A 12,819-nucleotide genomic window follows, 5' to 3' on the forward strand; every position below is an offset into this window, starting at 1 on the left:
TTGTATTTTATGTTATTTTTAGTTATTTCCCTATCCACATTTGTTTGCAGAACACTTACCATGCTCTTAACAACATTTTGCTGCCATTTGCAGCCCTCTAGCCCTTTCCATTACTTTTTAGAGCCATTTTAGTGCTCAAAAGTTCGGGTCCCCATTGACTCCAATGGGGTTCAGGTTCGGGGCCAAGTTCGGGTCCCGAACTCGAACTTTTTGGCGAAGTTCGGCCGAACCCGTCAAACCCGAACATCCAGGTGTCCGCTCAACTCTACTTGTATTCATTAATAGAGAGGATTACCTCAGAGTGTAACCAAACATATATACAGAAAAGGGTGAGATAGACAACAAAGTATAATAGTGAGATAGAGACTTACATAATATTGCAGTGGCCTGAGAGACTGTTTTGTTAAGAAAGAAGAATACCTGGAGGCACAGTAACTGTGGCGATGATTATCCAAGTATAGGATATATAAAAAAATAATCATTAATAAACCATGGCATTGACCCCACAGTAATCTATACCTACATCTGCATGCATTGCTCACCTAGGTTAAGTTGGAGTTTAAGGATCTCAGAATATTAAGAAGGCCCTAGTGACTGATTTGCATGGGAGGTGTACAAATAAGGTGGGTACTGTTCCTCAGCTAATAGGCAGCCTAGATAGGGGTCTCCCCCACATTTTTGCACCAAGTCTTCAGAAAATAAATGTCCCAAAGGTCAGTCAGCTGAATCAGGGCTCTGTTCAGTGCTACTAGTGAGTTAATGTGCTATAGTGATTTTATTGTCAGTGTGGAATATCAGTTTAGTGTAGTTTGACCATTCATTTTTACTTTAGTGTCAGTTTATTTTGTCAGGGCAGGTTACCTGCAGTATATTTCAGTGCATTACTGTATGTTTAACGAAATATGTTTCAGTACGTTACTGCACGTTTAACACTGTATAGTTCAGTGCATTAGTGAACGTTTAACAAAGTACATTTCAGTGCACTACTGCACATTTAACGCAGTACATTTCAGTGCGTTACTGCACGTTTAACGCAGTATATTTCAATACGACAGTGCATGTTTAACGAAGTGTATTTCAGTGAGGTACTGCATGTTTAACACAGTATATTTTAGTGCACTACTACATGTTTAAAGCTGTATATTTCAGTGCATTGCTGCACGTTTAATGCCATATATTTCAATGCATTATGGCGCGTTTAATGCAGTATATTTCAGTGCGTTACTGCACGTTTAACACAGTATATTTCAGTACTTTAATGCATGTTTAATGAAGTATATTTCAGTACGTTAGTGCGCGTTTAACGAAGTATATTTCAGTGCATTACTACACGTTTAACACAGTATATTTCAGTGCGTTAGTGCACTTTAACAAAGTATATTTTAGTGGGTTACTGAATGTTTAACGTAGCATATTTCAGTGCATTACTGCACGTTTAACGTAGTATATTTTAGTGTGTTACTGCTCATTAAATGCAGCAAATTTCAGTGCGTTAGTGCACGTTTAACTAAGTATATTTCAGTGCGTTGCTGCTCATTTAATGCAGTATATTTCAGTGCTTTAGTGCACGTTGAATGAAGTATATTTCACTGTGTTAGTGCACGTTTAACGCTGTATATTTCAGTGTGCTACTGCACATTTAACACTGTATATTTCAGTACGTAGGGGCACGTTTAATGCAATATATTTCAGATGCGTTGGTGCACATTTATCACAGTATATTGCAGTGTGTCAGTGGAGTGTGTCTGTGTAGTGAGTACTCAAGTTAAAGTGCACCAAACACCACTTTCCATTGATTAAAGTGCATCCACGTACACATTTCCATATCTTTATTACATCTTGTTATTAAGCGTCCACCCTCCCCATCGTATCTGGGAGGCCAACAAGGGAGGCAGACACTCCCATGGCACTGTGAGGGGGCCAGCAGTATATGTGTCCACATGCAAAGGGGGACATGGTCTGTCCTCAGGCAGGGCATCATTTCCTCTGCTTAATGATGTTGCCCGTGCTATCCAGCCACAACATTAAGAAGAGGTGGTGGACTGGCTTACTAAACCATTCTCATCAAAAGTACCTCTATAGGGTTAAACCATGGGTGTCCAACCTTTTGGCTTCTCTGGGCCACATTGAGTGTAGAGAAATTTTCTCGGGCCGCATATAAAATATATACTATAGTTAAGGTATATAAGTAATAAAATGCCGCCGCTCCCTTCCCGCGCCGCTAAGCCCCCCACTCTAATTTAATATAACTAGAGGATGATCAAATGAAATGGAATCAGTATACAGAGGTTTACTTCTTCTAAAAGATATTAAAAGGAACACTCTAACCACCATAACCACTTCAGTGATTTGAAGTGATCATGGTGGTAGGAGTCAGAAACACTGCACATGCTCGTCCACCCCCTCCCCCCCTCCGAGGCAGTCTCTGCCTACCTTTAGTTGGAAGCCGCTGTGGCCGTGCCCCCAACCCGACTTCCTTTCTCCCCAGCAAAAAAAGAATTGTCAGGGGGCAGTGGGCTGCATTGCCTGCAGTTCCGGGCCGCAGGTTGGACATGCCTGGGTTAAACTATGAAGGCACCACCAAACCCAAAGCTCAATTTTTTCTCACCTGTTACTTCTATCCAAAGTCTGCAAAAGAGACACCAGAATGTATCCAAAAAATCTCTAATCTTGTTCTGAGTGCACAATCCTATGGCCTCATCATACAGACTGGCTCCCCAAGCCGTTGTTTATAAAATAAAGAAAATTTGAATAGAAAAAGTAATTTTTTCTGACTTTATACATGTCAATATTTCTGCAGCAGGTTCTATACATGGTACAGATGTGCCACATTACAAGCAGACTAAGTGGACCCCGCAGGCACTATATTTAAAGGAATTTTTCATTATTATTGTTATTATGGGGCAGTACCCCATAATCATTGTATGCCCAATTACTTGCATATAAGTCTTCAAAATGCAAACCTTTGATTTTTCCAGTTTGGGTCTCATAGACTTCAATGATGTTCGTTATTCAGTTCCAAACGTTTGCGATGTTCGAAAGTTCTGCTGGGAAACGAACAAGGGGTCTTTCGGCCCATCTCTAGTGAGCAATACATACTGATGGAGGTAAAGAATACTGTGGGGTCCATGCCATAGTTTATTAATGACTATTTTTTAATATATAGATATCCTATACTTGGATATCCAACTCCACAGTTACTGTGCCTCCAGGTGGCCTTCTTTCCTAACAAAACAGTCTCTCAGCCCACTACTATATTATGTAAGCCTCTAACTCACTAATATACTTTGTTGTCTATCTCACCCTTTTTTTATATATGTTTGGTCACAATCTGAGGGAATCTCTCCCTATTAATGAATACAAGAGCTAGATAACTTGTGTGATTATACTCACAAGGTTCACTATTACCCTATCACTGGTGTGTGTGCCATACTCTGCCCTGGTGGCAGGGTATCACGTCTGCATGCGTCCCCATATTCACCTATTGCCTCTCCTGCACCCATGCATGTTTGAACCTGTGTGCTGGCTGTGGAGCTGTCGACCAACTCCAACTATGTTACCATTGATTGTATAATGTTAGCAGATATTATTTCTCCTCATTATGTATTTTTATTTACCTATAATTATTGCTCAAGCTCCTGAGGAAGCGCAGATGTGTGAAACATGTAGAGCTTCCATACACTACATCAACTGGCACCAAGTCTGCCTGGACTTTGGCAGCCATATTTAATTGGCACACACATTATGGATCTAAACAGGGTTTTGCAATGGTGTTTAGTTGATACTAGCTGAATTTGGACAGCAAGGCTACTGTATGTTTTTAAATGCATTGGAATTGTTTAATATTGTAACAAAATTGTATAATTTTATAAAACTAGTGTTGTACTCTGAAGCCTATAAAGTCCATCTATTTTTTTATTTTTTTTTCGCACACACAAAATACCAAAGGTCCACAGGTTTAGCAGAAGAGCAGAAGACAAAGGCTGTGTAATTAATATGGCTAACCTTTTACATTTTACATGGAATTCAACAAGTTACTGAATGGCCTGAGAAGTAGAACAAGTGTACCTGAATCTGCTTCTGAATTCTGCTGATATTGGGGTGCTCACTACTACCGCTATCCATGTCCCTATAAAAAAGAGAATATTTTTAATAATCTGAGTATTTTGAAAGGCAGCACATAAAATTAGTTTTTGCAGAAAGTAACCTCTACATTTTTCACTAAATGCCCAGTTTAAATCATTATCTGACAGGTCTACTGTAAGAATAACAGCATGAGCATGCACAAGAGACTTACTGGTATAATTCTGCCAGAAAAATATCCAGACTCTTCAGCTCATTGAACAGCTCTGAGGAAAGAACAATATGATTGACAGTGTGAGTCCTAATATGGTATACAGAACAAATGAAAGTCTAACTTATACAGAATCACACAGGGTAGAGTTTTATACTGATAATATTGTTTATGGTACTGAATGATAGTGGACAGTTCTAAAATAATATGTCACAATAACCACATCAATACTTTTACCAAATTCTATGAAAAGTTAAAAAATAACTTTGGAATATCTGTAGAATGGGACATTACTTTATAAAACCAGTCAAAATGGGGAAAAAAGCACACGGGCAAGTGGGAATTAAAGAGCTGCAATACCTCCTCAACTAGAAATTCAGTACAAAATACTAAAAATTACCAGCTATTATTTTTTTATGTTGTTGTTGTTTCATTCCTTTGTGAAAGATATTATACTTGTAGACTTGTACAATATATATTTTAAATATTTACTCTGGTTAGTTGTTTTGAAAATTTGTAGAATATTTGCATGCATTTATTAGTAGAATTTTGTTTTAGGTGGCATAACCCATACAAAAAAGCTAAGCACTTTTACAAACCCTACTGCAACCTAAACTGCATAGATTGTTACACAATGATTGTTACATCATAAATAGAGAACAACAAACTACTACAGGCTCCATTCACCTGCTACTACTAAATCACAACCACATGCATGCTAAGAAAAAGTGATTTTCAGACTGGACCAACCAATCAATGGCTGTAACCAATGCTATAGGTATCAGGGTGACTGACTAAGAATTGCACAACTTGGTTATTTGGGTTATAGCTGATGTAGTTGGTAAATAGAAAACAGATTTATAACACTATTTGGCACTTTAAAGGAGGACTTTAAATACCCTTTATTAAAATCCTGCACTTGCTCTTGTAGTGTGCTACACTATAGATCTGTGCTAAATCTTAGCATTGCTCTGGAGGTTCTGGCAATAATTTGTGGATGTCCCCTACATTACTGCAGATATTCACCACTTTTCTCAGTCCAGATACTGAGCTCCTTCGCCAGCTCAGGCACAACTAGAAACGTTCTCCATCCCTGCCTTTTCTTTGACTTCAGGATGTCCCCAAATATGTGATCTCCCACATACATGATTTCCTTCCCCTTCACTCCAAGGAGGTCACCCACAATGTCCGAAGAACCTGGCAAAGAGAGATGGGGAATAAACCAAACTGGGAGTGTTAACCAGAGGTATCGTTACACGTGTGCCATTTATATAAACACATACAGTATAAATCATCTTCTTTGACCCTAAACATTTGTATGATACAACAATTTGGAAAATTATAAGCTTTATATCTGAATTCAATTCGAGGACATGATCATACATGTCTGAAGGTTTTTACTTATCCAGGTCATGGTAGATCTATAACAGTTACCCATATTCAGCTGAACTTGTTCTTTAATGATAAAGCCATTTGCTAGCTTATCCATTTTTTCACTTCTAACGGGTGTCATGAAAATATCCCAACATTTTTACCGGCACAGGAAACACAGACACCATGATACAATCACCATGGAAAGGCAGATGATAACATCTGCCTTCCCATGGTGATTGGATCACCATGTCAGTAAATGCTTAGATGAGCTAAAAAAAAAGGGCGTACGCAGGTAGGGGCAAGGTGGTGGGGGGGCAAAGGCCCCCCTTCCCCCTTGGAATCTCAACTTCCCCTTTCAAGTGGTTGTTAAACCACTTTATACCATCCTGTCTGGTCTGTTTAATAATCCTGTGTGCTTGTGTATGTGTTTTAAAAAAATAAGCCGTTCTTTACCATTTTTCAGAGAGCCGAGCACCGCTCACGTGACCCGTCAGCTCTCTCCTCTCCCCGTCTTACAGCTGCCTGCAGCGGGCGAGTCGAGGATTCCTCACTGATGTCAGTCAGAAGGGGGAGGAGGAGGGGAGGGGGAGAGGAGGAGAGGAGGAGAGAGGCGGTGGGTCACTTGAGCGATGAGTGGCGCCCTGTAAACTTGTAAAGAATGGCTTATTTTTTTATAAAACACAGACACAGGGGCACACAGGATTAATAAACAGACTGTAGACAGGATATGAAACTTTAAATGAAACTGCAGCTGCAGGAGGGGAGGGGGGTCAGGCACTGACATAGGAGCAGACAGTCAGGGAGAGAGGGGGGAGAGAGGACAGAGGAGGAAGGGAGGGCTGCGGATGATGGAGGCACATAAACTGACCACAGTGTCAGGGCTCAGCAGCCATGGTATTCCGTGATCCGTTTACAGAGGGGAGGACATAGCCAGGCATGATCAGCCAGGTATTTTAGGTGATAGAAGGGGCCAAATACACAGCAAAGCACTGTGCTGTATAACATGCTTTAAGGGAGCAGGATCATTTTTTTTTTTTTTTAGGTTAACAAATGCTTTAAAAATAAATGCTACTGTTTGCTTTTTAAAAATAAATACTCAAAATAAGTTTAATGACTAAGCCCCTCCCCTTCATTACATTGTTGAAAAGGGGTGGAGCATGGGTGACCTTAAAATGATGCCTCCCCCTAAAAAAAAGTTCTGCGGACGCCCATGGCTACAAATGGTCCTCAATATTACAGAACAAGTCCAGTTGAATGTGATTAACTACTACTAGATACATTTACCAACAGATTCAATTTAAAGTGTTACTAAAGCCAGGACCCTACATTAACTATATCTGGTCTCCCACAGTACACAGAACATGAAAATGCAGTTATTTTTAGTAAATATACACTGCTAAATATCTTTTCTCATCAGCAGTTTATACCAGTGTTGTGACTTCTATCAGTGTCTTGTTAGTGCTTGTAGGAGGAGTTTTCATTCTCCTCTGACTGTCCTATGAGGAAGCAGGACCCCTGACCCATTGTCTGGACAGTGCTGATTGGCCCTGTGCTGATCACATGCACATGCAACCTCACAAGAAAAAAAAAAAAGAAAAAAACGTTCTAGCAATACACACCAAACTGAGCATGTGCAGCTTGCCCCAAGGGCTCTGTTTTATCAGAAGATGGTTTGAGGACTGTGGAAGAAGGGGGGGGGGGGATCAGAAACAGGCAGAATCAAATAGCCTTTTTACATAATGCAGAGAATTAATCCCTTAAGTTCCTAAGTGAGTTTAACAAGCATGCTTTACTGCAAATACAGACAGATTTTTCTGTTGGGGGTTTAGTAACACTTTAAAACACATTTGTATTGTAAAGTATCTTTAGACACAGGAAAGTCAAATAAAATATCTCCTATGACAGATTACTATAAAGACACGTCTGTTTCCCTTTGGTTTATTTCATTCCCAATCATTATTTTCAGTTTTTTGCATAGGCCAATGAAAATACAAATGGGAAAGGGATAGTAATTGGATGAATACTTAAAGCATTATTTTAAACTACAACTAATCCAGTTTTGTATTTATTAAATAATAAAATATTTTTATTTTCCAATATTTTGTATTGAAAATTTTCAGTAACAAAGTAAAACCCAACCAGCACATTGACTACAAATAATATGTACATTAGTTGTGTATCAGAATACAACAATTCTAGATGTAAAGAAACAACATATTGTCAATATGAACTATGCTCTGCAAGAACTCATGAGAGTCCAGACTGGTGCACTATAAGAATATACCCTTTCCTGCACAATCATGTTTCATCTCTCCTACCAATAGCTTGTCGCAGGGGGGAGGAATGGGGATGATGCTGTAATAAAGTTATTTTTTAAATGTACAGTAGAAATATAAGCAGGGCTTAAGCTGGTCTTACACTAGTAGAATTCCTGTTTCTATTTCTAATTGTTATTGGGTTCAAATCATCTTCATTTTTGACCATAGTGACAAATAATTTGAAGGAGCAAGAAGGAAAATTTTTTTTGAATTAACAAAATTCTAACAATGTATGTCATGGATTCCGTTCAGGAAAATACAATCACTCCTAAATCGAATGTTGAAAGCAAACAGAATTCTGAAGTACATTGAAATTATATTTGTCAAGTCTTAAAATGTACTGAGAAATTTCATACAAATGTTTGTTAGAATATTCCTATAAAGGTTTGGTTGAAAATCTACTAGTGTATGGCCAACCTTAGACTAGAACAGGGAGAAGCAGTACTGTATTGCACACTACTGTCAGTTTAACACTGGTAGCTTGATAACAGGAAGAGAGAGCAGAGTGATGACATCATCAGTGTAATGATACCTTTTCACTGCCTCATCAACAGACTGAGGCTGGTTTGGTGACTAACTGTATCACTTCAAGTGCACTACATTCTGCCCATTCAGGACATAGGAATAAGTTTGCTGGATAGCAGGCATTTCCTTCCATATGTTCCTTCATTACGCAATTTCCCACACTACCCTATTTCCCTATCCAAATCTCTGTGTATCTGTGTGTAAGCTTCAACCTAGCTTAGTGCTTAGACAGGGCTAAGGGAACGCCCCCAACACTGCCACCATTTTTTGCCTATGGCACAGGAAGTGAATGGACATCTCCACAATGAGACATCGATGGCAAAAAAACGGAGGGGTTATAACCCTCCCCCCATCTCTATCCATAATAGAAAAAAAACATTTCCCTTTAGTTCTACTTTAAAGAAGGATCAACCACTAACTACTGAATAATTAAACCAAAATATCCTATATTTTCATTCTGTCAATTGTCATAACTCCTATTTTTATTCCATGTCCAAGGGCTAAACATTGTGTGATTCTTTGGGTTGCACTGAGAAAAGTCCCATGACACCTACCTCCAGAGTACACTGCACAATGCTGGTGGGGACCCGTGTAAGTTCCAATCCTTAGCTTCCCATTATCCTGTTGAAAAAAACATTGAGTGATTAAATTGCAAAAAGACCAATTTTTTTTTTTCATTTGATTTCATTTTACAAAACATCCTCAAAAGGATATTAACAACTACAAAAAAATATTGTTTGTCAATAGTTTGAGCTATTGGAAAAAAAATCAAAATCTGTTTTAAAATCCAGCTCTTACTGTGTTGACTTGACGCAGAACTGTCCCCTCAGCAAAGAAGAGTGGTTTCCTTGTGTCCACAACAATCAAATCAAAATACGAGCGCCATGTTTTCGTAGTTGGGTCATGGTACTACATAATAGTGATGAAGAGAGGAGCAAATATTATTAATAGTACAGCACTGAGCAACATTTTTCAGACAGTTTAATTTACCAAGGAGTTCCACCCAAAATTGGAACTTACGCTTATTTGATATCCCCCCCCCCCTCCGGTACCACATTTGGCACCTTTCGGGGGGGGGGGGGTGCCTGATTTTGACAGGTACACTGTCCCCACTTCCATGGGACCTCGCTGCGGTGAGGTACGTCAGCAGTTCGGCCTCCCTGCTCCTCCCTCCCTTGCTGCCGGGCCACAATAGAGCGCAGAGCACTTCGCAACTGCGCAGTAGGGCACTGGCTGTGAAGCTGCAAGGCTTCACTGCCGGGTTCCCTTACTGGCAATGACGGTGGCAGCACCCAACAGCTGATGGAAACATGTATGTGAAGCTGCTGACTTTTGAATTTTGGAGGTGTGGGGGGGGGGGAACTCCACTTTAAGAAAACAATTTGACTTACAAGCCCCAAAAGCTGGGAGACAGCCTCAGAAAGTGTCCTCAGTTCGGTCTAACAATTTTATTCATGCATCGTGGTTATCATTACAATCACATAAAATGGCAAACATTTAAAAAAATACATATTTTGGTATTGTGCTTCTACCACTAGCCATACATATATCTAGCCTGATTATTAAACGTGAGTGACTGAATTCACTTACTTTGTGCCTTGCAGTGTATAGCTTATACTGTATATTATCATCTACTCACTAATACTGCAATCAACATATTATAATCAACTAGTCTGCAAGAAATCAGTACGTTAAAGCCTAAGGCCTGGTTCACACCTATGCAACTTTAGTGCGTTTTCACTTTTTCAGAAGCACACTACAGTCCATTTAACATGATTTCCTATGGGTCACATTCAGATCTGTGCATTTTATGTGTTTTTGGTTCCATAGACTTCAATAGATCAAAAACATGTATTGAAAAATGCACATGAAATATGCATCAACTGCACCCTGCATAGGTATGAACAAGGCCTTAGTGCAACAAAATTGCACTGAAATTCGCAAATTTGCGAACAGAAAAATAAGCACAAGGGACATAACTTGAAACTAGAAACAGCCAGTAGGATGTGTCCCTTGTGCTGATTCTTCTTCTGTTAGTGAAAATCTTCATTCTGCCTTTGCATACCGTCCCCACTGCGGCAATAATCTTACGGGGCAGCAGAGGTTAATACAACCAACAGGCGGTCTCAGACCCGTCAAGGGAGCCTGATGATGCCCGCCTTTGCTGCATTCATAGCTGTATATAGTTATATATCTCCAATGTTAAATATTTTAGGGAAAGGACTGAACAGTTTTTATTGAAAATGTTAAAAATAAATGTGCATTCTTTTATCTACATTGGATAGTATTACACTACAACACCTATAATTAAATGTAACATTTCAGCTCAAAGTTAGGAAATAGTTTTTATCGCATTGCTAAGCATTCTGTGGCATACAAAACCTAATTTCTGATTTATTGCAAATACCAACAGAAACTAATTGACTACCATGAGAAACTCAGATATGTTCCTTTTGGACACTTTATGCTTTCAATATTTTTATTGATTTTAAGAGGTTTAAAAACTGTGTGGCCCACAAAGGGGAAAACAGCAAAGCATACAGAAATTTTAATGAAGACATTAATGTCAGGATTAATGTGGTTTATGAGTTTATTTACCAAAGCTAGAGAGGGCAAAATTAGTCTCAATTCTAAAGAGAACTCAATCATCTTCTAACCTCAGCTTGTTTAATTAAGCTTTAGCAAAAAAAACTGGAAGCTGATTGGTTTCTGATTGGTTTCTCTTCAGAATTGTGACTAATTTTGCGCTCTCTAGCTTTAGTAAATAGACCCCTTAGTGTCTAGGACCAATATGCAAAGTCATTGGTTGCTCACCCTGGTCACCTTCAGGGATGTAGCTCAACATTAGTAGCTACACTGGTCTTTGATAAAGGGGTGAAGAAGGGAGGTTGGGAAGGAGGTAAAAGAAAAGGAGGGTGGGTGAAGGGGCAGAAGAGACAGGAAAGAAGTATACTGCCAAGCGGACAGGGAAAGGAGAAAAGACCAGGGATGGGTAAGGAGAACAGAAGGAACAAGGGTGATGATCTGGTATAAAATACCCCAGAACACCATCCGTCGTCTCATCAGAAGCATGCCCCAACATTGTCAGGCATGCATACAAGCACGTGGAGGCTATACAAACTACTGAGTACCATTTTGAATTGCAGCAATGAAATTTCAGCAAAATGGACTAGCATGCTGCATCATTTTTTCACTTTGTTTTTTGGGGTGTCTTTGAATTCAGCCCCCTGTAGGGTGATAATTTTCATTTCCATCAAACGATGTGGCATCCTTACGTTCCTAACACTTTACCCAGTCCATATCGGTATAGATATTCAGCATGAGATTTCTCTCCATTGAAATCTGATTTTTCAAAGTTTTTCAAAGTATTCCTTTAATTTTTTTGATCAGTGTATTTTCCTACTTTTAATATAATTCTGTCTTGATTTTTTAGCAGTGTGGACCTATTACACGGTGCAGTTTCAGTACTTGCCAAAAGTACTATTTTCCATAAAAACACCCCTGAGGTTGGGTTCACAACTTTGCATTGTGCATTATTGTGCATATTTTTCTGTGTTTTTTAATGCACACTTTAATGCATTTTAATGTGTTCTGTGCCACTTTGTTGGGTTAGGGCAGCCAATAAAATGTTGAATAAAGTTAAGGTTGCTAAGGGAGTGGGTAATTACCATGTACTGAAAATATACTAAAACACATTACATGTTTTCATGTACTCACAATATGGTACATGAAAAAAGCTAAAACGTGAGATGACGCACACAGAATAGACCTGCCGATGCACTAGCAACATTAAAAGGAATGGCAAAGCTGTGTGCATGCGTTGATAGGCATTCCAACATGTGTGTTAAAGCACAAAGGTGTGCACTTGGCCTAGACATCAACCTAATTAAAGTTCCTGATTGAGGAATTATATATATATATTTTTTTTGGCCTAACATTTCTCTGCAATAAGTCTCTGTAGAATTAGACATTCCCACACTGTTTACAGTCTAATTCTAACATGTGGGACACTGATTGTACAGAGCATATCCATGGCTGCCAGAATTTAAGAAGGGAATTAAAGCAGGTTTATACTGAGTTATATAGAACAGCTGAGCATCTTCTTTTACTAAAACTCCAGCCATCCGAAACCTTCAGACATTTACCAAGTGGTGCTTGGTAGCCACATTTAAAGAGACTTTAAAAAACACATTGTCCAAAATGTCAGCGCTTGTTACCTTCAGCTGTCAATTTGAGATTAAATAAGAGAATAACACGGTGAATCCTAAAACAAATAATGCACTAATTACAAGAGTAGGGGGCTTTGGA

The 12,819-nt window shown here is 39.1% G+C and overlaps 1 protein-coding gene across 1 annotated transcript in view; it reads right to left on the reverse strand.

The window, feature by feature from the left end:
• The window catches only part of LOC309551979 (cytosolic purine 5'-nucleotidase-like), an 82,223-nt gene that overhangs the window by 31,515 nt on the left and 37,889 nt on the right, over positions 1–12,819 (reverse strand). The window contains exons 11-15 of the mRNA XM_082252713.1: positions 9,310–9,420; positions 9,066–9,132; positions 5,321–5,491; positions 4,298–4,349; positions 4,069–4,129 (exon numbers count right to left, since the gene is read on the reverse strand). Of these exons, the coding sequence (XP_082108839.1) occupies positions 4,069–4,129; positions 4,298–4,349; positions 5,321–5,491; positions 9,066–9,132; positions 9,310–9,420 (462 nt within the window). The remainder of the gene's footprint in view (positions 1–4,068; positions 4,130–4,297; positions 4,350–5,320; positions 5,492–9,065; positions 9,133–9,309; positions 9,421–12,819) is intronic.

This window comes from Pelophylax lessonae (assembly GCF_965119305.1).
Source record: "Pelophylax lessonae genome assembly, chromosome: 4".
NCBI classification, from domain to species: Eukaryota; Metazoa; Chordata; class Amphibia; order Anura; family Ranidae; genus Pelophylax; species Pelophylax lessonae.